The 26138-nt window shown below is 35.1% G+C and overlaps 1 protein-coding gene across 1 annotated transcript in view; it reads right to left on the bottom strand.

Annotated features, from left to right (window-relative positions):
* The window catches only part of SNTG2 (syntrophin gamma 2), a 277686-nt gene that overhangs the window by 12987 nt on the left and 238561 nt on the right, over positions 1-26138 (bottom strand). Inside the window, exons 13-15 of the mRNA XM_063331136.1 lie at positions 20960-21031; positions 16186-16395; positions 407-499 (exon numbers count right to left, since the gene is read on the bottom strand). Of these exons, the coding sequence (XP_063187206.1) occupies positions 407-499; positions 16186-16395; positions 20960-21031 (375 nt within the window). The remainder of the gene's footprint in view (positions 1-406; positions 500-16185; positions 16396-20959; positions 21032-26138) is intronic.

The raw sequence follows: 26138 nt of genomic DNA, 5'->3' as shown, positions 1-26138 counted from the left end.
TTATATCCATAGCTTCAAAACAAATAAGATCAGGTGACACAATTTTTTCCATGACTGATGATCTTTTAAAAACCTTGGCGTTTCTTCATGACTAAGAAACCAAGTTCTCTGCTAAATATAACCTTGCTTTGCTTTTACTACTTGAAAAGGAAATTACTTTTTTTATATCTTTCTCCAAAATTTATCTTTACATGTTAAGGCACAAGCATAATTGTGCCCTTCTAGTCCCAAACCGACTACATTTCAGTAGTGCTGTATAAATAAAAAGTACAGTATGTTTGAGGAAGAAATACTCGACATCAACGTAAAAAATTACTGTTACTGATCAACATAAAAAATCAGTTAATGGTAACGTCAATAATAGTAAAGCAAGAGAGAGCTGTGTTTTCTTTTCTTTTTCTCTTACCTTTGTTTTACTGTCGAAACAGGTAAATCCCAGAGCAAAGTCGACTGTGAAACACAGGGTATCCCCTTGCCAACTGCACATATATGTTTTAGACTGGGGGGAAAAAAGAAAAAAAGCATGATTTTTGAGAGAACAACCATTATTGTCATTTATCATATATCACACACATTTTTGTGTGTGAGAAGACATTCAGCTGGCAACACTGGTACTGCTTTGTATTATTATATTTTAAAATTGTCAAAAACTTCTGAATGAAGGTCAGTATCAGATCTGTCAGCTATAGACGCTAACTGGAGGTCTTCTATATTTCAGGTCACTCTTCCTGAAAATAAAGATCATATTCTTGGAAACCATCCCTTACAAAATGAAACACAGAACAAAGCAAGCCAAATCTGACTGTTTCAAAGCTTTTGGAAAACTGGTTAGACCTGACCAGTTAATGACTTCTGACATAATTTCCAGCAAATGCGCTGGTAACAGTGCCTAAATGTTTAGTGATTGCAATCTAATTACAAGAAAGCTATCTGTCTACTTGACCTCTCCATCTGATTTAAACTTTGTAGACCGTCTTTTTCATTTTGCAACATTTTTTCATTTGTAGACTTGGGTGACACGCCAGTGCAGCACTATGTTAGTTAATGTAATTTAATAAGAAGAAGTAATAACTATCACTCATTAATTAGCACTGATACTTGCTAGACAGTGCTATATATACACCAATTATATGTTGGTAGATATATATATACCAATTCTTTGATCACCTTTCAGGTTAGAAAGAAAAAATTCTGTTTTACTAACACAACGCAGAAGTTCTGCTTAAACTTCTCAATAAGCTTTATAGTAAAAAGTCAATTAATTTTCTTCTTTACATGTGTTTTAAGGCTAGCTAACTTGGGTATATGACGGATTCTGAAGACACACGAAAGTGCTTCTGATGATGATGCAATATGAAAAAGCTTGATGACATTCATGGTTCATGGCAAAAAGCCCACTGCCTTCAGTAGGAGTAAACATCAGAACCTGTCTCCAGCCTTTCCTCACCTCACCTTACCAGCCACTGAAAAAATGATACCCTTGTGCTTTATGAAATCTTCGCTATTTTTTTTTCTGCCAAGGGACCATTCCTTTGCTTTCATTGATATTTCATAAGCTGCAGTGTTGCCTCACGCTTAGACATTTGTTTACGTGTTTACTATCTGGTTAGTTTCTTTAAATTCCAAAAAATGGTTTTAACACAAGAATGGCCTAGAGGAGATTGAAAGCATTAATAAACCTGCTTAAGTTGAAAATTGTCCTTTTAATTGTTTTTTAAAGAGTTTTAGTATAACATAAAACTTCTGTATTTAGTAATTGTAAAGGTTTCCTCATTCCACTATTAATAAAAAATTGTAGAGTTACTAAAATAAGCATTTCAGAGTTACAGATATGACATTTTATACAGGGTTTTGAAAGGGCTGGGAATTAAATTAATTTATTAGTACACATTAGTATTATAATCAGCTCAACAATGACAAAGATGTATATTATTTCTGAATAAATTATTTTGCTCATTGGTGTTCAAAGATCATATTATTTGGCATTTAAAACGATTTCAGTGATTGATATTCAATTAGAAGGACATTTAAATATCCCTACATTTTATTCAGTAATTATAAGGTGGCATTAAGCACCAGTCATAACTTATTCTCTATTATTTTCCAATTAAAAATGTTATACTAGCTGAGCTCTGACTCAGCAAAGCAATTTTTAAAACATATTAAATTAGATTCCCCCAATGGGTGAGCATCTAATTGCTCAGCCACAAATGGTGAATACTAAAATGAACTTTTCACAAATAATTAGCCTGGGGTATTTTACAAATATTCAATATTTGCAAATAACGGAACTGGTTTGGAAATTATTTGCAGACAAATACTAGACAAACAGAATATGCTGCATTTTCACTGTGATAAACAGTTCAAATATAAGGTTTATACTTACAAAACACTAATAGCTTTTTCTTTACAACAAAATTTGTTTGCGTTTTGCTGTATAAATTTAAAAGCCTGCCTATGGCATTTACTTAATGACTTTGAACAAGTTCTCAGACACCTCTGTGAAAAGGACTCCCATCTCCATTCATTAACACTAGTAGAGAGCACTGTCCCTTTTCATTCTTGCCTTTAGAATAAGCTTCCTGTACACTTGCAATAGGTTATTTTAAAAAAATCTTCCTTACCGATGGGAAATGAGATTTTTCTGGGCTTAGCTCTACTACTAGCTTATCACAAAACTCTTGTGGATTTTAAGTAGAGGTAGATGAGAATCTACAAGGTTATTAACCTTAAGATATGCATTAAAATATTTTCCCATCATACAGCTACACCCCAAAAGCCACATTAATTTACACAGCTCATATACGTACGAAAATTCAAATCGTTAGCAAATGTGGTATAGTGACTGTCTTTGGCTTGCACTGTTCCAGACAAGTTTTTCCAGTTCTGACCTTGGAGATTCTGAACATTATGGGGATGTAGACTGACGTTTAAGCCTGACGTGTCAAAGTATAAAGAATTAGCTGTTTTCTGTTTCCCAGAAATAATTCAGCTTTGATCTATCCTCCTTGTTTAGCAGACTGTCTCAGTATCCTGGAGCTCCCGCTCTCCTGATCACAGGGTCCATTGGAACTATTCTGCGGAACCAATGGACGTTCCAGCTGCTTCTTTGGGCTGACTTGTGGTGGCCAGCATGACGCTACCATGCTAGCACTACACTGTAAATGCAGGTAATATCACACGATATTAATATCATTATGCACTAATTAGCATTATATCACATACTTCTAACACCAGTCACGAGCAGTCCTGAGCACGTGCTCTCTGCCTGTCTTGTTCATGCCTCCACACTGGGCCCCCTTGAGCAGAGTAGCTCATGTACAAGTAAGCAAGCCTCTTTGCTCCAAAAGCAGAAGGGGAATGTTAAGAGCAGGCCGCAGTTCTCCTTCTTGCTAATGAAATTTCTGCCTCTTCTCAGCAAATCAGTGATACAAAGCTGAAACCTTGTCTGTGCACAAACTGCAGGGGACTGAGATTCCTGAAGGGGAGTAAGAAGGCTGGGTAGGGCAGAGTGGTAGAAAAAAGAGAGCCCAGGAAGCTAAACTATGGGAAAAGAGGGCCTGCATCTAGGAGCAGGAGGTGTTGGCTAGAGTGTGTAAGTGCCCTTCTACTGTGGCCTTCAGAATGAAATGAAGTCCCTATATTTACCCTGGGGCAAGACTTCAGCCTTTTCAGCTGGTCAGTAGTTGGCCTTTCACTACCATCTACAAAACTCTTGACACTTCCATCCCTGCATGATCCTGCAGTTAACTAATAATATGAGGCTTGAGGAACTTAGTTCTTTCTTTGTTTTGTTGTTGCTATCCACATCAATTAATATCCTCCATAACTAAGCACACATCTTGTAATCCACAGAAGGTAATTAGTATTGAAGGCTTGGGTCAATTACCTCTTAATGGAAAAAACAGAAAGGCTTCTTTCATGCTTATCTTCCATCAGTTTTTACAACAGGGAGAGGATAAGGGACAGGTTGCTTCAGTACTCTAAAACAAAGACCGATGTAGGATTCTGTCTAACAATGAGAAGAGACTTTACAAATATGCTCAATGACAGGCCAATTAATTTCAAAACCAGCTTTTATGATCATCAGTTACAATGAATCTTTCTGTGAGAAGGAGCGAATGTGTAGAGATCTGTAGAGAACAGATCTGCTAATCTAACAAGAAGGGCTTTAAACTTGGTTCATGGCTGTTAGGTACCCAAGTCAAGAGCTGAGTAAATGCTAAAACTGGAGAATGAATGCATGGGAAAAAAGACTACAAGAGGGACTTCCTGATTGCCACTCAGACAGGAGGGCATAAATATACCTCAAATATCTGTACAGTGAGAGACAGAGCCTGGGCAACAAACAGTAAGGGTGACCATTTCATGTGTAGTCACTGGCCTATGACATGGTTGGAAGCACAAAGCCTTGGTGGGTAATCGGCACCATAGCAGGCCAGACACTGGCTGCTTGGAAGGAGTTACAAGGAAGAAAAAGATAACTTCTACTCTTGAGTTGCCTTCTATGTGTAGGGGTCCTTGGCCACACAGAGCCATAGTATGAAACCAGAAGGAAGCAAGCATGCCCATCAGATCACAGGCCTTCTGATTTTGGCACAGACTTGTGGGTCTCCCAGGCAGGCTGAAGCCAGAAGGAAGTCTGGTTGCTCCAGGGACTGTGCAGTCCAAATGCTTCTAAATAAATCCAGATATGCAACAGATTTTTGTGGTTACTGGACTATCACATAATCATAGAATTGCCTAGGTTGGAAGGGACCTTTCAGATCATCTAGTCCAACCATTCCAACCATCAGCCTAACTCTGACAAAACCCATCACTAAACTATATCTCTAAGCACTCTGTCTACCCATCTTTTAAATACCTCCAGGGATTGTGCCTCAACCACTTCCCTGGGCAGCCTGTTCCAATGCTTAATAACCCCTTCAGTGTAAAATTTTTTCCTAGTATCGAGTCTAAACCTCCCCTGGTGCAACTTGAGGCCATTTCCTCTTGTCTTTATTGAAATGCTTTAGCAGGGAGGCTAAATTCGCTGAAGTTCTGTCATAGCTGTCCAATGTAGTGCCTATGGATTTTTTTCAAGGCATACAATCTTTTAATGTTACTTTGACGTGGGACGTGGGATTGTCTAAGAAATAAAGGTTCCACTTGTTTATGTTTTTCAGTAAAATTCTTTAAAATCATGATTACCAATAATGACTGTAGTTGAGACGTTACATTCTGAGATCAACAATGATTCATAGTAAAAAAATACCATTTTACATAACTTTTAAAGAACCAGGGTGGTCAGTTACCAACCTTTTCAATCAGTATTCCTTTTCTGAAGATTTCCTTTATTTCCTCAGCAAATAAAGTTTCTAAGGAACAAATGAGTGATGTTGCTCATGTAAGGGCAACACAGAAAGATGACACAGTGTATACTCCTTTTAATGGAGTTCACTTTAGTGAACTCTAGTGCTGTTGTTCCTAATGCCTCATCAGGCTTACAATTTCAAAAATTCAGCTAATGCCTGGCTCCATTGTTCTTAATTATTGTCCTGCATGAAGACCAACCTCACTTTTTCCTTATCTACAGCACTTATATGCAATATATTCATGCATTCTGGACTCAGCTATGTTCTGTTGAGCAGGAATTCTAGTGTTTTTGATCAGCCAAAATACAGAAATAAATATTGGTCATCTATTCTAAATGAATACAAATTTGGCACATAGATGATTTTGCTTGTTTATTTTCCAAAAAGCAACTGGCAAGTAGACAATATCATTACACTTTACTGCTTAAACTACACATTTTCCCTGCTACTCCATCAACTACTTTTTAGATGTATACATACAACTGCTCTAAGACGGGCTGTAAAGGTTTATTACATGTAAGTGGGAACAAAGACACTAATTCTCACTATACTCATGATATAGAATTCAACACATATTTTCTAAAAATAAATGATAAAAATAACCAGACAGCAAAGCCTTTGGGCAAGAACCACATCCATATCCATATGTAGAGAGTACACATATTGCACACTGTATTCCTATTATTCACCTATTCGCTTTTGAGTTAAAATACGTGCTATGCCTCTGTGTGGAAATAATATGCCATCGATATACTAAATGCTGAAATCTTAATATAACCTTGACTTTGCTTAGAATAAGGGATTATTTCCATTAAAATTAAATAAGCATTATTTTATTAATCTAATGAATATATTTTTGGAATATTGTTTTCCAGAGACAAGTCATCTATTTTACATGTAAAATAACATGATGAGAACAAAGTTTTATTTGTTCAGTAAAAACAGAATCTATTTCGCACATTATAAAAGAGACATCATCATCAGGTTCTAGTCTTTTTCCTTTTTTATAGTTAACTACCAATGAATATAGGTACAAGCCAATAACAATAGTGCATGCATTTAGCATGTTTAATTTAGTGATAACCCCAAAAAATCTATTAAAGTTAACGGCAAAGCGCTTTTGAGCTATTCAAGATTTGTCTGTTGTCATTTAATGTAAAAAAAATAAAATAAAAGCTTAGCCATATGCAGATCAAAATTAAGTGACTAAAAATCTCAAACTGAACAACCAGAAACACCCCAAACTGAGCACTTTTCCCTATTAAAGGAGTTGACTTTTCAACAAAGTCCATGATCTCATAAAGACTTAAGAAAGTGAATTGTATATAGGAGGGGACTGGAATTCTAATGGGCTAAATGTACATGAAACTATTTGCTTGTCATTCTCTATTAAACTGCAGATTAATATAATAATTGAATTTAATTGTAAGAGTTTTCCCTAGAAATCAATTACTGGCCCATATTTCAACAATATTAACAGGAGACTCTAGGGTTGCCAATTTGAACTAATAACACTTTAATATCATCCAACTGTCATTGATACTTGTTTCTTCTTATTTCTGAGACCTAAACCCACCTCATATTACATTTAATATTTTTTAGTCTTTCTGTCAGTCTGGGCATCTATAAAAAATGGGAGGAAGTTTGTAGGACTTGTCAAAAGAACTTAAATGCCTGAAACATATGGACCTAAATGATCTGCTCTTTTATTATGCATTAGAAATAAAATAATGTACTAGAGCATTTAAAATACAGTGAGGGTAAGGAAAAAAATTATACCAACAACAGACAGTTTGGAACACAGATTCTTGCATTTTATATAGCAGCTTTTTACAAGCTGTTAAATCATACAGGCGTGACAGGAGTGAGATTTCTTAATGCATCCAATGTAGTTACCAAAACACAGAGTTTGGTAAAAGCCTTAATACGGGACCAGCTAGGTCAAGAATTAGCTTTTTTGAAAATTCCACTGTTAGCATAAAAAAACCTCCAAGTAGGATGTGCAGATGATGATAAGAGAAACCAGAATTGTTATGGTTGTACTGAGAAATATATCTCAGCCCACATACAGAGAGTGTACTAGGAGGCGCACAAAATTAAACCCCTTAATTCTGAAGACAGCCTGCACAATCTTCTTCAACAGTCTTTCCACATAGAATTACTTGTGCTAAACCGATGTGCTTTTTAAACTCTTCGAAATTCCAAAATAGTTGAATCAAAAATGCACATATTTTGGCTTTCCCATATTTTAAAATTCTGATCGTTATTTTAGGATAAAATATTTTACATTATATAGCACTATTTTTTTTAAAAAGCAAAACTTTAAGAAGACATTTATAAAGTATATTGAAAACATTCTCACTCTGAATTCACATTACATAAGAGAAAATGAAATGACAATGAAATCTGATATTCATCAAAAGCATGAGAGTTTTCAGAAATTTCACCCACAAATTTCCAAAGCTTAGGTGTATTTCTGTTCCAGAAAACTGTGCAAAAGGTTCAGTGAGATAATTTCTGAGAGAGTGAAGGAATGAACACCATCTGCGCTTAGAAAATGTGGCAGATTCACTCATTTGGCCATACCTTTAAGGAATTCATCACGTCACAATTAAAAGGTTATAGAACTGTCATAACTATGGATAGATACAATTAAAACCACCTTATTGAAACAAAACAGATCTGACTAAAAATCTTGTACATTTCTTCAAGATCTGCAGTTGCTGCAATCAAAGGAATTGCATCTAGTGCCCTAAAATGACTCTTTCTTACATTTTTGACTGGGTATTAGTATAAAAATTACATTCTTTTGTAAAACATGGTGCAGTAATCTCATGATTTCAAGAAGATGTTATAGTTGGGTTTTTTAAACACATCTGTGGTTCAACATATACGTATGCAAGAGACACACTGGCACTAAAAGTAAGATTTATCAAAGGACTCAAATAATGGCTCATTATACTTTCACCGACTTCAAAGAAAGCTTCTATTGATTTCAGTAGAAGTGGTGCTAGTTCAGTGTTTAGTGCTTTAGAAAATAACACCTATGCTTAATATGTTCATGTTTTTAATGCTGGCTTTCTCAGGATACCGCCATGCTTGAAACTTTTGCCTTTCAGTCATCTATTACAATCTGAGACACAGTTATAAGTAAAATTCCTGTCACACAACAGCGTTCTGGCTGAAATAAATATCTATCTGATCTAATCTACTTGTAATTTGTAATGCTTGTGACACTATAGCAGCTAACTGCAAAAACGGTTTCCTTAATAGAGCTCTCATTGGGCAGACTGCCTTTTCAGAAACTTCAGCATAACTGGGATTAAGCATTAAACCACTGTCCCAGAAAGACAGGCTACATACACATGCGACTTGAAGCAAATGTTCTGCTGCAGGGAATTGCGTTCCTATAGGAAGACTGATAGGTCACCTAATTTCTCCTAAACGGCTGTAGGTTCAGTAGTTACTTGCAAGATGAGCTGATAACGCAGTTATGGATGCCTACTCATGGCCACAGCATTCTCTCTGTAATATGAACCTAAAGCTAATGTAAATCTGACAGAAGAAAGATGACTTGCTGCCTCCTCTGCTGAACAGGCAGGTTATGGCTTAAATTGGTTGTAGGAAAAACTAGTGAAAGGAATGGAGGTAGAAGGACAAAATCAAAGGCCAGCAGCTTAGCGGTGGTCATTCTCTAGCAGTGAAATTTCAAAGTGCATTTTTTAGCCTTGGCTTATGTCAGGAACAGATTGTGCTTCCTCATCTCTATGCCTGAGCAACAGCTTCGTGGTTTTGTAGCAACTCATTTTTCCATAAAGAAAAGCAAGATATGACGGTGACTTCAATGTTTTACAGTTTCCTACCTGTAGATTGTCCCAAGCATATTTTCACATCCCTGAGACAGATTCTCAGTAGCAACCATAGTAATCAGGCTGGCATCATTCATCTTAGTGGATGGAACTCTACTGGTTTACTTCAGCAAAGGCACTGACTTGCTTTTGATATAGTTTGTTATTACATAATAAGGGGGTTTTTCTTTTCTGGTCATCTATACCTTCTGGAATCTTGCAGTTGAAAAAGGATTTTAAATAGAAATATCAACAAGAGACATTCCTGACTAGAAAATTCAGTTCTGAATCAGTTATTCTTGGTCTGTGATTTTGTTTTTCTGCCTGACTCTTACAAAGAAATCACAAGCGGAGAATAATAGGGAACTCCAACTTTTGAAAACATAAAAGAAAATATCAAAATTCTAAGGAAATATAATTCCATAAATTTGAAATTTCATGAGAGTATCTTCTTGACAGCTTTTATAGTTTCATCCTTATTCAAGTCTATGAGATCCTCTGGAAAATAATAACAAAACTAGACTCACACCACATAGTTGCTATCTCAATCTTTGGATTTATAAATAAATATAAATATATTAAGAGATATACATGCAAGTCTTTGGTTTTACCCTTTCCATAAGAATAATTTATAATATTAAGAATATAGTACTATTTTTAGAAATATTGGTGTAGCTTTGGGAAAATCAACACTTTATATTAGTCGTGTTTATAACACAGAATATGTAAACAAGATGTTGTTCAATAGCCTTGTAAATTGGTACAGTCTCTTGCTTTTTTAAAAAAGTATACAGGTGCATTCCTTGATTCTCATCTCGTATCTGAATTGTTGAATTATTAATAATTTTTACAAATGTATTTACAATTAATCTGCATGGTTCTCAGCACCTTTCTTTGTGTTGGAGAATGATGGGGTTTTTGCATCAGTGTGAAAACGAATTAGAATCTAATAGTATTTCGAAAGATGACCAGTTAAATTGGAATTGTAATAAGCTTTCTGTACATAATGAAAACAATCTAAAACTTAATTGTGTAATTAAACTGAGTGCTCCTGGTAACAAACTGATAAGTATCCTTAATGACCCTGTAAATCTAGCCTAATTTAACTGCCATTTAACATTTCACCTGAATTTAAGGAGGATACTCACTTTGCTTATTTTTTTGTTTCAGAAATTAGTTCTGAAATCAGCATACGGTGGTGCTTCCATTCTTAAAGGGATTCCTATATACAATTCTGTTTCATATATGCTTTGTCATCATCACAGAATGTGAAACTAAGATAGCATTGCCAAGTGTATTTAATATTTTTGCATTTTAAATATATTATTTGTAACTCACAAGGATTACATTATGATCAACCAATCCTGTTTCACTCATCCTCTCAGTTTACCATGAAGAATTAATAGATTCATAAGCTAGAAATAATAATTACTTCTTATTCAGACTGCCTAATTTCCGCCAGATTTTGTTTATTTATGCAGAATTCTTTTGTTCACTCTCAGAGGGTGATTTAGACTACCATTTCTCATGCACCCCTTCATTCCCAAAGATGCCTAGAAACAATGAGTGTGTTTGTTTCGACCATAGAGTTACTGAGACACCCAAAGTCTTCTGACCATCTCAGAAATCAGGCAGTCGGAAGAGTTAGGTTAACTGTGATAGAAAGATGAGTGGAAAGATACCTAATCTCTGCCCAAGTCCCAGTGGGGAAACAGTCTCTAAGATCTATTCTGATTACATCTAACTTGAGTTGTAACGGGATCAATTCAAAATGCCACTGGAAAATTACTAGAAAATACCTTTGTGTTACATTCCAGGAAGAAGACCCAAGAACTAAACTTCTTTTCGGCTGCCTGAATCCAGACATCATAAACCCGTTTCTTCAGTTTTCTCTAAATCCAAAATCTTCAATTGGACTTGTACCTTTCACACTAAAGAGGAGTTTCAAATGGGGCTAATTTCACTCTTCCTTGCAGCTTTGCCACCATATAGTGGGAATGCAAGGAATACGCACCACTGACCAGCACACATCACTGTTCACATTCTCAGTGGCTTGTTGAATGCTCAACTTTAAGCATATATAGAGGCATGTTGCTAAAATACCGATTGATGTTCAGTGGCAAAAAATTGTTTAGAAGCTATTTGAACTTTCATGTAAAGGAATTTCTCCAGCTGGCTCCTGATTTTGAAATCCTGAGAGTTTATTGTTATGTCCAGTGGACTCAGAACAAAAGCCCAAATACATAAATTAATTTTGGCACTTTTTGGAGCTGCTCAAAATATGTGAACTATTTGTCCATTTATTTTGGTGAAAATGTAGGTTTTTAAAATGTCAGTGCAGTTTTGCACAGTTCTTTCTTTTTGATCTCTCATTGTTATCAGCGATTTTACACATCATAGAAGCAAGTAGGTGATTTGAAATATAAGCATTACGTTTCATGCTACAAACCAATTATTGGTTATGACAGGTTAAGAAGTAGTACATATGCATACAGCAACAAACAGCGAGTGGTTGTAGGAACGAGGGGATTGCATAGATCTGAGCTGCACAGGAGGGATGAGAGGGAAGCATTACATGAGTAAGTTTTCAAAAGAAAACTTTAAAACCATAAATCTTTACTGGAAAAAGAAGAGGTGAAAACCCAAATCTGTCAACAGTATGGGTTCTGAAAGGATTTGTACAATAAACAATGTATGTTTCATGGAAAGGAACTTCATCTTTCTCAGATGAGAATATTATGAATGGGTTAGAAATTAATTAAAACTGATGAACTGGTAAAATCTATGACAAGATATTACAATGAAATTAAAAAAGACGAATAGAAGAGAGGATATCAAAAAGTAACCAGGACTAGACACTTAATCAGAGATAGTCTATCAAGCAAAAAGGGAAAAAGATACAAAGCCGAGGAAAGAATATTGTGTAAAGCACTTCTTCAAAGTAATTATGTGATTGTTTTGCTTTGTTTTGTTTTAATTATCAACAATGTGGTTGTAGACTCCTCTGGCACTGCATATAGATCACCCCGAAGAACATACAGTGTCTAGAGGGAAATAATAAAGTCTGCAACAGGAAGATGGTGAACTAAGGATACTATAAGATATGTTACTCTTATGTCTCATTTCTTTCATAAGTGTGGAATGCTGCTCATGGCCACAGATGAAAACAGAGATTGGCTGGATCAAACAATATTGAAAAGGAATTCACTGTTGCTTACAAAACAGAAAATGATTTGATTAATTGCATTTGTTTTAACTACTGTTTCTTTTTTAAGGAATTTTAATCATGGTGGTTTAGTGGCAAATATTTGTGGAAAGAAAACTGAAATGGGAATCCTATAGAAACAAAGCTCCAGGTTTGCATGCATGATTGTTCCCAATAATTACATTTGCATTTATCCAGGAAGAGACATAATCAGCAAGCAATTCTGAGTCACAATGAGCCTTTCTGGCTTACATGTTCAGCATCAAGAATCTCACTATAGAGAAAGGTTTGTTGTTAACTCTTAGGAAAATAACTAAGTGTTAAAACTGCATACGAAAATATAAAATGTCCACAGAAGCAGATACACGTTAACTGAAAGATAAAGGAAAACATGGGATAACTGCATCATACATTTATATTCATTATAAACTAGTTTGGGATTTCCAGTAACAGTCACATGACATGGATTTAAGTGAAACATTATTACATTTGTGAATATTTTTTTTGTTGCTATTTTTAATGTATATTCCTCACAGGAGGAATTTGTATAGTTCCAGGAACATCAGTTTTACTGCTGACACTTCTCTTAGCACAATACATTCGTATCCCTGTCCTCAACAACTATATATTATATTTCCAGGGTTTATTTGTCTGTCAAGATCAGTCATTGAGTGACAGAACAAAATGGGAAGTTCACTAGCAGTACTTGCCTTTAAGCCCAGAAAATAATCATGCAGTAAAACTTCTTGATTATTCTGTCATGATTGAGTGGAGTCCAGCTTTTGACCTATTTTAATTCTTGCAGTAACTCATATTAAACAACTTTTTTTGTCTAAGCAAAGTAAATGTTTTCATCAAACTAGGTTATTCAGCTGTATGAGGATTTGAAAGAGCTTGCAGCATCTGCATCACAGCTGGAAGCATGAAGGGAAAACCTTCTTTCATGTTTAAAAGTTGCCAGATAAATGAGGAGAGTATGTAACCATGAATCCTCATGATACACAACTGCAGGCATTTCAGTGACACTGCAGCAGACGATTTTCCCCCTGCATGTTTTTTTTTCACAAGCTCTTCCATCTTGTGAAGCAGATTCCGCTTCTGGAATGGTCTTCTGCCATCCATGTAACAAGTACAAAGTTTTAAGATGCCCAAGCAGTCAGCCCAACTTTTCTTCAGCTGACAGTAAAATGTATTACTGTCACTCTTTCCTCCGTCCGCTACCAAATACTATTGCAATATCCTTCTCTGTCCTTCTGTGGAAGAAAATTGAAGACCCCAGATCCAAATCATCTATCAAGATGTTTCTGCATTAATTTAAAAATCACATCCAAGACTCAGATGAGACAAGACAATTTCCTTTGGAAAGAACTTCTTGAGGAGCGGGAAGAATACTCAGAAAGTAACATAAAAGACAACATTGAAAAAACATGGAATAAAATCCCATAGTACTGACAAGACTACCCTGAAGAGTCAAAGAATTAGTAAGAAATCCGAAAAAACGTGCTAGCCTTTTCTTTTGAAGACTGTCTAAATCGTAAAAAACTAAAAAAAAATAAAAAAATAATAAAAAAAATTACTTCAGCTGAGCATCACTAATTGGTCTTGCACTGTTTAGGATGTTCCAGGTGAGACAGAGAGGTTTGTTGGGACTTGTGGGAGATGATTCAATTTCTAGTTATGATTGAGAGGACTTCACTGCCTGTGTGTTTTATAGAAAGAAAATACGGATATTTCTAGCACATGGATTTAACATAAGTTTGCTTGCTATAATTGTTCGTGAATAGATTCATTACATCAGGATCACTGAATTTTGCAGTTTCTCAGTTGACTCCTTTTTGTAAGCATTTGCAGATCGAAATACGGCTTTAAGATAGCTGAAAGGGAAACGATATTGTGAGGGGTATTTCTTCCTGCATTCTTCCTTGCATTCTTTCTGTCATTTAACACTGCTGCCATTTTCAGAAGAAATGTAAAAAAACCCACACAACATGGGCAGTATAAAATTCAAAAGCACCTTTGAACATATTATTGCGCCTCAACATTTCTTTTCATAAACTGTGTAAGGACAGAATCTTCTCAGAAATAGAATTCTTATAGAAACATCAAACATAAAGGATGTGCACAGGCTAAGGTTAACAACAACTTTGTCAAAGACAAGATCCTAATGACCCTCAGTAAACAGAACCAAACTGCATTTAAGTAAGAACGGCTGAAATGACACCTGTCATGAATCTTGCACAATCATTTATGAATAAAAATGAATTTCCACCTGCAATTATGGTCCTCCTCCAAAGGGAAGAATTTTAATGGACAACCTTCAATTTTGTGGATATAAAAATGCCAGTTCTTTTTCTATGGCTTGAAATAATCTATATAAGGTTAAGTTGCACCTCATTCATGCTGCTCTTGACAGCCTTCTGAAAAGGAAGATGTTCAAAGCAGCATTTATGTTTTGAAGGAAGAAAGAAAATAGTGGAGCCAAAAGATTTTTCACTGCTGGAGAATGACTGCAGAGCTTTGCATCCTACTGACATAGTGGTTTATAATAAACCTGAATGTATGCAACATATGGAGACAAGCACTGTAATCAGGATTTCAGTTGAATGCCTCTCCTGGAGGTTTCAGATAGGTTAAAACACAGCAGGGAGAAATACTAATGTCTTTTGTGCGACAACGGTATAGAAGATTGCTCGATTCAAATGACAAAAGATCACTGCACAAGCAAAGAATCGTCCCTTAAGATTGTTAGGTTGTAAAAGAACAATAAGTTTTGAGATTTAACAATAAATACTTCAGAAATCAAATCAGCTACAGAACCAGCTAATCTCCATCCTTATAGTTAATTTAAACTATATATTATCTGCTTTTGATACTGATAATAAATAGGATCATTGAATGGTTGGTCGAACAGTCATATCATAATTTCTTGAAGGTTTCATGTGAGAAAATACTTTATGCATAATCATTACGAATTATTAATCCCTCCTTGATGCCCAGCAATTTTTCAGGAAGAATCAATTTTTTTTTTTTGAACTGCATTCCTTCTCAGAGGTGCAGGAGCAACAGCATCACCATTACAAAATCTTTTTTGTTACCTCATCAGCATGAAGAGACAACTGGAAGAGTTCTAAGCAAGCACCTGCAAACCTCATCAGAATCCCACAGATTAGGAGATTTAGAAGAGCTGATTCAACACCTGTGCTAGGACTCCTGCTCCTTGCAAGCTGTGCTAACGCAATGCTGTGATCCAGTGCTCTCGCTATTGTCAACATCTTTAGGAGATCCCTGAAAGCCTGAACGTACCAGATCAAGCCTACATTTGTGCTAAACTGTGTAAATATGTTTTTAATTGGAGAAGGCCTATACTTTTAATCCATACATTCCTATACCATCGGTACAGTTCACTTAGTAGTATGGATCTAGATATTCAGGAAAGAACTTGTTTATATAACAGTATAGAGGTGCTTTAAGTTGCAACTTAAATCAAAATCAATTTATTTTTTCTGTATTCATACCACAAAATATCTCCTTTAGAAGAAAATATCTGCTTCAGGACAAGCACAATCATTCTTTGTACCCCACTCACTGATTCTAATAGGAGCTTAGCTACCACAATGCAAACAGACACCCGCATTTAGACAACTATACCATGAATCTTGATCTTAAATTTAAAATCACTTAACTGGAAGTGCATCCTCTGATCCGAGAAAATAACTGACTTGATAATACTTATTTTACTGATGAATCAGCTCCAGGATTTAAATTATTAATTACTTACCCCTGTTCTTTGAACTTCCAAGAAAATTGCTCTTTGAAACGATTTCTCCCACACTGCCAACTCGCTGCCCAGCTCTACATTGAAATAATGACTCTTGCCATGTCCAACCATAACACTGAAACAATATGGCCTCTGGTCTTCAAGATCGAAGTCCTGATGAATACCTAAATACAAGTTTGCTTGTAGCCAGCAATCATCAGCAAGCCAGAGCTGAAAGACATGTTTCAGTATGTGATTCTTCATCTAGCAAAAACAAACAGTTAAAGCAACATTGTCTTCTGTAAGTGATGGGTACTTGGATACATTATGTCATTACGCTAATAATTACCTTGAAGAAATGTTATGAGAATTAAGTAATAATTTCAAAGACAACTTCTCTCTTTGCATCTTATTCACTTTATCCTGTATCATGTAGTCTGAGCTACTTCTGCAGTTCTAAAAGACTGTCAAAATTACCTAAAAAATATATTCATAATTTAAAAGGTGTTTGTAGCAATATATTGTTTACAGTGAAAAGGAAGGAAATCCCTAAATTGTTTGAATACAATTCAAGAACCGCGTACCAGCTTTACAGGTGAATGTAACTACTCAGTTCTAATCGGGTTCTATTATACCAAACACCAAGGAATGCAGTAATTTATCAAGCACCCGAGGGCTAATTCTGGAGATGATAATGTGAGCTTTCACATGTCCCCTAACAGTTGCCAATGCTGCTCTGCAACTACAAGGGGAGTGAAGTGAGATCCTGCCATCACCTTCAAGACGAAGAAGACAAACTTCACATTAGTCCTTCATAATAAAAAATATCCCTGTAACAGAATGTTTTGAAAATGGAAACAAATTTTTACAAGAAACTTCCCTAATCTTTCAAGACTTCATTGATTAGCATAGAGAAAAAGAAAACTAAATAAAAAAGCTACCACTTATATATCTACGTTTTTTCACTGACTGAATTTACAAATTACAGATTTTTTAAAATTTCTGTTTATCAGATACGGTCCTTTCCTATCTCCATTTTTCCATGATGGCATGGGGCAGAAAAGACTGAAAGAACAAAAAAAGTAATTTGCAAAGAGAATGTTATTTCTTATTTTCTAAAGTCACCTGCAAATAGAAATTTCTTTCTTTAGCACTCCAGGTTAGGTTTAGGAGACTTAACTCTAGTCAAGCACATCTGAGGTAAAACCAGTCATATTTGATTGGATTTAGGTGGCTTTGAAAAGATCAGAATGCAGCTTTGCAGTGGTACCCAAGTCCTAGAATCTTGTAGTCAGAATATGCCTTATAAAGATTTAGAATTTATTTTTCCAGGACCTCTAATAGTCCATCATAGCCTATTGAAGCTATAGTTGAAACTCCATGCACATGAAAACAAACAAAAAATTGGAATTTGAGCATCCAAATGTAATGTAAAATATTCCAGTTCATGTAAAATAAATACTTAAATGTTCAAGGTCTTGTGTCTCTCCTGTTCTGCATGCACACACAACGGCCCTCACAGGACAGCAGTGAAGATCCACTTTTTAGTAATGAAAAACAGAGGAAACAAACGCTCTGCTAGCACACCCTCCTCTGTGGATTGCTCCCCTACTCACAAACAGGATCAAAACACTCAGACGGGAACTGAAAATTTTGCTTGTGCTGGTGAATTACTGAATAACACAGAGCTAGAAAATCTAACCTTATGCAATTTACCCAAGTCTAGTCTCTTTAAGTTACAGATGTTTTGTGGGGCACCTCAGCAGCAGCACATGATACCACCAGGGTACATGGCACTTTGTTGTCAAAAATGGCCCTGCAGCTACCCAAGGAGAGAAGAGTCTTGAGTAAGTTCAAAGGTATTTTACGATGCTCCTTTGGATTAGTGAAAAGAAAGCTGAACAAAATACCAGCCAATCATCTGCTGTTCAACAACTATGGAGTGACAGGCATTACATCTACATCTGCTTCAAGACTCAACGCTGCTCAACCTGGCTCATAGACTACTATATAAAAAATTTTTATTTCGCATGTGAAAATGCGATGTGTGAAAATATCAGGCAATAAAAGAAAATAAAATGTTTTAAAGATGGGTGGCTTTTAAAAATGCATCTAATATTCTTGCCCCTGAAAAATACAAGTTTTTAGTACAGTTTCAGTAAATATGGAGTATGAGGCAAGGTATAAGAAGAAACACATGAGATAAAAGAGATCACATTTTAAATCATCTGGTTGTTACCACTAAATGTCCATGAATATGGAAGTGCATGATACATATATGAATTTTAATTAATATATTTGCATATGCATGCTTGTGTATGCAAGTGTGTATTTATATGTATGTATACATACACACACAAATCTAAAACATAGCAAAAATTTTGTTTAATTTCTATATTGGATTCTTATTTTTCATTATTAACTTGTATCATAATAAACATAGGTGAGAAGCTTACAATTAGGTAACAAACACACCTCGCCTTAAAATCCATCTTTCATGAGAAGACTCCACTCTCCACCACAGCTTTGCACTAGTACTAACTAGTTAGAATCCTCCTCAAAAAGCAGTTTTTACAAGATAAAGTTTTTCAGTCTGCAATGTAGAAACCATAATCTCTTAAGATTTTTCCCCATCTTTTTTGGATTTGCTTAGTTTGCCTTATTGTCATTTATACCAAAGAATCAACAGAAAAGAGGTTAAAGTGTTGAATTTCAGCTTTTGCACTTTAGCTAATACATTCATGAAGACTGGCAATTAGGCATTCATTTATTAAAATGTCAAGAACATTAAAGAGTCAAATCTTGGGTTTTGCACTTCTTCTTTCTTAATCAAAAAGTATCACAGAACTTGCTTTAAGGATAGATTACCCTTGAAATTACCAGAGTATTCAAAGAAGGCCTGAGTTTCAAATCAGTAGTAACATTTAAAGGAGAAAAAAAAAACAAAAACAAAACCCAAACCACAGCAAAATCATTTCAAAAGCTATAATGAGTATATATTTCATCGGTGCCTGACTTGTTTACCAGGAAAAAGTATATTTTGAAAAAGATTAAGGAGACTGAATAAATAATCTGGGAGAGAATCACTGCTCTTTGCTGCTGTCACAATGAAGGGCAGGACCTGAAGTTGCCCACGTGTACCCAGCTGGAGACACGGTCACATTAAAATAATGCTATGCCAACAAGAATACGTCTGTGCTCCTGCATCCTGCACTCTGGGGCTGAGCTCAAGTCCTGGACTCCAGGATTGCTATTTTCATGGCACTAGCCAAGACCCTTCCCTCTTCCCACTTTTGCCAGAGAAGGGAACGTTCCTCCCCTGCCCAGTGACAGCAGGCTTACAACAGAGAAAAAACAGCAGTGAGGGGCTGCGAAACTGCCAGCTGACATCAGCAGAAGCTCCTTTAGAAGCCAGTTAATGGGACTGACACCTCTGTAAAATGCAGACGTCAGTTCATATTTGAGAGATATTTTTTCAGATTTCTACCAAATTCGGTGTGCTCCTTCCTCTGTTGGTTGTAACTTCATCATATTTTCAATTTCTTTTTTTTTTTTTTTTTTTTAAATCACAGTTAACAAAATTGGTGTAGGAACTTGCTGTTGAAAGTCAGTTTGGGACAAGTAGTTTGAGCAATCAAGACATGGAAACTCCCTGCCACCCCATTCTTTGAAGAATTTGGTCATTCAGCGCTAAGCAGAAATGCCCTCTATGCTAAACAGGGCAGTAAAGGAGAATGGAGTGTTATTGTCAGGTCTGTAATTATTTTTTTCTTTTTCACTTTTCCTTCTGATAATTGTCCTGAATAACTGCACTGCATCTGAAAAAAAAACCCAACCCAAACCAAACCAAACCCAAAAAACTTAAGCAGTTCTCCTTTGGTGCAATGCTAAATCAGGATCTGTATAGGTAACAGAGCAAAAACCTTCCTTCTCTGTAACACTAGTACATGGTCAAAGGAGGAACAGCAGTGAGAAGGAGAGCAACTGGGGAGAACTAAAGCTGATTTTTAATATTTTCAGTGAACTGGCATTTTATCTGAAAAGACTTATATTTTTGTTTTGTTTTTCTTGATAATATGTTTGTTTTTCTGCTCTTGGCCAAGTAGGCTCTCATCTAGCCTTACCTCACCTGCAAAGCAGTTTTTAATTAGCTGGTAGAGAACCAAATTAATCTGTTTGATGCAACTTATTTGAAAATGTCTTCTGTAAATCAATTATTTAAACAGTCTGATAAGGTTTTGCCCAAATTCTTGCTTGGGACAAGCTAAACAGAAAACATGGCACTGTCTCTAGGTGGTGGAAAAAAATGAAGAATTCTATGGTACACAAATGCCTACTACAATATTTGCAAATTCAGATGATCTAAAAAGGACATAATTTTATACTTCTCATAACTGAAATTAAATAAAAGTATCTTTATACAGATCAAGAATTACACCAAAAGCATTCTTCATCCCATTCACTTAAAAATCTGAACCACTAAGAAAAAAAGCAATATCCAGCTTCATTATGCTCAGCTGCATCTCACCTGTACTTCATACAACCAGCTCTAGTATCAAACATTTTCTTTAATGTGGCAGCATGTTACTAACTTGTTCACTTGGAGCTTAATCCATTTGCCATATTCCCTTAGACTTGCATAGCTAATGCACTAGCAATTATAAATGGTTTTTTTAACAGAGGAACCATTTGAATGTTAGCTAATCCTAGTTAAGATTAATTTGAGTTTATCATTAACAGGCAATAGCAAGCTTTCTTTACTGCATAATATCATTGTAATCATTAGGAAACCTACCTTGTGAATTTTAAATAGAACCTCACAGAGGTTATAGATTTTTTCAGCTCGTACCCAGTCTAGTGTGCTTACCTATAACATCAAAAGAAAATATTAACAATACATTCTTTACTCTAAAATCATGTGCAGATGAAAAAAACTAAAAAGATTTCACCCATCAGTATTCTACTGGAATAAAGGCGCATTACTACATTTAATATCCAGCGTTTAGAAGCATTTAGAAAAGACTGACAAACAGCATTCAATTCTTAAAGAAACACCACCTACAGGAGTCTTATTATAATAAAAAGGTATTAAATAATTTCACTGATTTTTTTCCCCCATTATTACTACACTATGATGGAAACCTCTTTGTAATCTCTGCGGTGAGTTACATCAGCATATTTATTTTCCAATATGCTAACACAGAGAACCCAGAGTCTCAAACCCAGAGTCATTCAGCTTTATGTCTCAATTAAAAAAAAAATAATCTTACAATCAACAAAGACGTGTTCCTTTATTCAGGTTTGAGTTTACATACACTAGGGTACCAATATCTTAACATTTATACTAAAAACTGAAAAGGATTATGTGACTGCAATATTTGAATTAAGAAGGTGCTTAATAATGAATATGAAAAGACATATTTTTTGTTTTCTTTTGATTTCGTTACTTAATCTTGTTGACATGACAATCTGTTGAAATCTGACAGTTAGAATGATATTCAAAGTTTTTGCCTAAATTCTAGTTCATGATATAATGTGATAATCTCTTTTCTTTTAAAAACAGTGCTTAGCCTATGTAGTTCAAAAAAAAAAAAAAGAAGAACCTATACATAAGAAAAATACAAGGGGAATACACATTATTTTTCTTACATATTTTAGAGCAAAATCCTAGCTCTTGGTGAATGCACAGGAATACTTGCATAGATATATGAAGAATTTGACTAAATTGTAAATCTGAGGCTTTTAGCACGTGGAAATAAGTGTTTTGGTGACTCTAATAGCAAATTGGATACCGTAAATTGCAACTTTGTTGTGTTGCCGCCTCCCTCCCAAAAGAACGAAAGCAGAACAATTAAATACTTTAGGTAAAGCAAAATTTCGCTGTAAAACATCTGGCTTCTGTGGATGAAACTTAACTACAAAAAACCTATGACATTCAATAACAGATTCTTTTTCTCTGTATTCACCACAGCAGCACACAGTTCATCTATAACAACCAATCTTGTTACTGATGTTTTGCACGAAGATCAACACGATTTTTTAAAATTTATTTTTCAATTGAATTTCCAGGTCTTTATAAATTCTAAACCATTAGGTAAAATGGTAACTAAATGGTGACAATCCAAACCAGTACAACATTTAGGAGCAGACTGATGTGACTTCTGCTGACTATTAAATGTTATTTCAGAGTGCTGTTGGAGGAGTAATGTGAACTTGGTGTTCGATTCTTTCTAATCTTATATGCTCTTATGTCCACTCCAATTGAAACTAATGAACGTGATTACTGAGTAGACCTCACAGCTGTGTGTTCCAAAGCGGTGTTTCAGAATTCACCTGGATTCTTTCTTCTTAACGTGGAAAGCATCCCATCTAAATTTAGCCATCAGAAGCATCTAACCTTAACAACCCAATCTAATTCTTAATAATCTGATCTTAATTTCAACATATTGCGAAAGAAGAAAAAAAAAGAAAAAAGGCAGTGCTTTCTCCCCATTTCTTTAACTTTAGATTAGATCTTTAACTTCAGATTAGATCTTTACCTTCAAGATGACTAAATTTAGATGAGATGCATCCCCTATTGCAAATGGGACTGAACACCACTAGAAGAGACAGATGTATCACCACATCTTTTCAGGATATAAAGGGATTCATATTCTAGGGGTCTCCATTTGAAAGGTTTTATATTTTAACAATCAAATGAAAAACATCACCTGAACACAATGCATGCAGTAGAATATGTAAAAGCATGTTATATACTTTCTCCTTCTGTTTTATTATAAGCGATTTCTCATCATAAATTAAAGGTCAAAACATTGCTTATAGCTAACTTTAAAAGTACTTGGTGCTGCTTTAAAGGAACATTGTCAAATTTAAATCTAATGTTAGCTGGTTTAGAAAATTAATTTAAAGCAATTTTAGATATTATACTTGTCCTCCCATCACTTAATAAAATGTTACAATTTTTAGTCATACATTTCTGATTTTTAGATTTCTATTACTTTTTGCTTCTAGTAAGGTTCATTCAATATTTTATTTGAGTTTTGCTTTGTAATTATTGCTACAAGTAGGCAATAACGCAAGTTTAGAAATAACTGAAAGTGAGGAATTATAAAGCTGATTCATAAAGCAATATTATACATTTAAACATGCTCCCATAGAGCAAGTACAGCAGGTCTTTGCTTAATCTTATTTACAGGGAAATATTTTTTACTTTTGGTGGCGGTTTTGAAAAGAAAATAATTAAATAATACAGCTTTTGGGCCATTACTGTTGATCCTCAAAAGGGATCTTCATGCTTCTCGCAAAATAGGTTTACAGCCTAGAATGGTGGTTAGGTCATTATTTGGTCTTGAATTTCTCGAAGGGAAAGATTCTTTTCAATCTCTGTTAAAAGCAGGAGAATCCTTCATTCCTGTTAGTGGCTAGACAAGATATAAAAGCATAAGCACCGACTTAACCTGCCGTTTATGAAACTGATTTTAGTGACATAGGCTGTAACCTAAAAGCTGTTGAGACGTGACTAAACTTTCATTTGCTCTTTTCATTTGTTTTGATTCCCGAAGATTAATTTAAACTGTTGGGGTTCTTTGCTGCTATTAACAATACTACTCTGGACAATGGTGACACTGCTGTGCCATTAAATTCACTCTGAGTACTTCAGCCTTCTGCCCATTATCTTGTGCTTCTCTTTTATCCTTGGACTCTCTGTAACCTCTTACGAGGTTTTCAGCAGAGATAGCCAGTGATGATGGTAACTGTCAGCACCTATATAAGCCAAGATTTTCTTTTACTGTGTATGTCAGAGACAGGCTACCGTAAAGCCAAGAGTGAAACAGACTGAATACCACAGTGTGCAAGGTCATCAGGAGAACACGAATGACATGTTGAGAGGGATTTTAAGGAGGAGGGGAAACAAACATACTACAAAGGGATACTGGTAACCAAACAGGCAGCTGACATTATTTACAGTTTTCTCAAAACTACCATAGTATGTCTTAAGTTTAAAATGTTACTGTTATAGACTGCATTGCTTTTTAAAAAAAAAAAGTCACAATGATCACATACTTCTCGTCAAGAGAAAAGCTGGAAAGAATTCCAAAAGTTCACAAAAAGCGCAATATCCTTCATTTGCTTTAGAGGATGTTTCAGTTTATGGCAGGCTTATCCATCATCACACATTTAACACAATCATTTAATCATAGGTAACTAAGATAAATGAGATACTGAAATATACTCCTTAGGCAATAAAAAAGTTTTTCTCATTATCCCCCCTTGGAATTGTTCCTGTAGGTATTCTTTACATTGCAATTTGTTGAGATTATTTTTGCATGACAAAATAATTATTTTTTAGTAAGCATTTGACAAAATGTTTCAAAAAAGGTATATTTAGAATGGGTCACCTAAGGAGACGTACTTTCATTCATATGAATTCAGTTCTGACAAGGTGTCAAAAATAGTGTCAAGATACATGAAAGTACCAGTTAGCATCCACTGAGCTTCCACTTTAATTCTTGTTTGTCTAATATATGAATTTGTGACCAACAGGAGCTGAATGTTATTATTATTGGAAGACCAACTCCTTAGCTAACTCAATGCATTATGTGCATTGTATTCAATACTTAGGTTTGTAGGTATTTGGCTATATTAATCCTTCCATAAAGATTGTAAAATAACACATTCATATACTCACCAATAACACTGAGCAGATCACAGAGACAATAAAAATGAACAAAGATAGAAAAATAGGAACCTGAAGTTACAATTTTAAGTCCATAATGAGAGACTGAAATAAGTATGTACAGTTATGAAAGTGCTAAGTGTTGTAGAAGTACTTTTTCCTCAGTGTCAGTTTCTCCTAATTATCTCATGTTTTAACAACTGGCATTAAAGTGGCTTTACGAAAATAAATAAACTAGTAAAATCTAGTTTTACGTAGCCAGACCAAGCGATCTCAGCATCAGTTCAGGCTCATATTCCAAATATACTTAGCGTTAGATATGTGCGTTAATCATCGATTTCTCTTTAAAAAGTTATGATTTAAAATAGAAAGAAAACAGTAAAGTTAAACTCATTTTGACACAAACATGTAGAATCATAGAATTTTCCAGGTTGGAAAGGACCTTTCAGGTCACCGAGTCCAACCATCAACCTAACACTGACAAAACCATCACTAATCCATGTCTCATGTCAGATCCTAGCAAATATGTGAACAAAATAAATAAAGGCTTGTGTGTAGAGTTAGAAAATTCACCAAAAGCATTTGTGGTCAAGTCTATGCCCTCCAACTCATTATCACTTCTTTCCTAATATGCTACACTGATAATATATATAAAGTAAACTACAAATACAAGTATTTGGAAGTTACCTAGCAGTATTCTCTAACATTCAAAGCACTTGCTCATGTGCCAATTACGCTATGCAAGCTTATGTTCTCTGTAGGGTTTTTCAAAGATGGAACTATTTCTATGACTTTCATATTATTCTTGTATTTATTCCTTTTCTTAAAATGATAAACAGCACATGCAGTGATTGCCTAGCTGCCTTCATGTAAAGCACATCAGTGCTATTTATTTAATCAGGTTGAAAAAGACATTTTTGTAATTAAGGGTAACACAACAGCTCCAAAGATATGGCTACTGGAAGACTTGAAACTAAGAACCATATTGAACTACGAGGAAGACATAAAAAAATCAAACAGTACAATCCTCCCATACCTATAGCCCGTGTTCCATAAAAATAAAACATTTCATTTTTCTGGAAATTTTCAATGACATAAAAAATGGTTTAGTTTTGAATGACAATTGTGAATACTGTCTCCCCAATTTCTCCTAGGATATGAATTCAGAACCTTTTAAAGATCTGAAAATTGACAGAAGTTTATTAGATGCTTTTAGAATGTAATAAAATACTGCTTGTATATTAACAGTGACAAGAATAATTTCTATTTGTTCTATGGTTTTTCACGTGTCACAATT

The sequence above is a fragment of the Chroicocephalus ridibundus genome, chromosome 3 (assembly GCF_963924245.1).
Source record: "Chroicocephalus ridibundus chromosome 3, bChrRid1.1, whole genome shotgun sequence".
Taxonomy (NCBI): Eukaryota; Metazoa; Chordata; class Aves; order Charadriiformes; family Laridae; genus Chroicocephalus; species Chroicocephalus ridibundus.
Note: the sequence above shows the minus strand (reverse complement) of the source record. Positions and strands in the feature narration are given on the sequence as shown.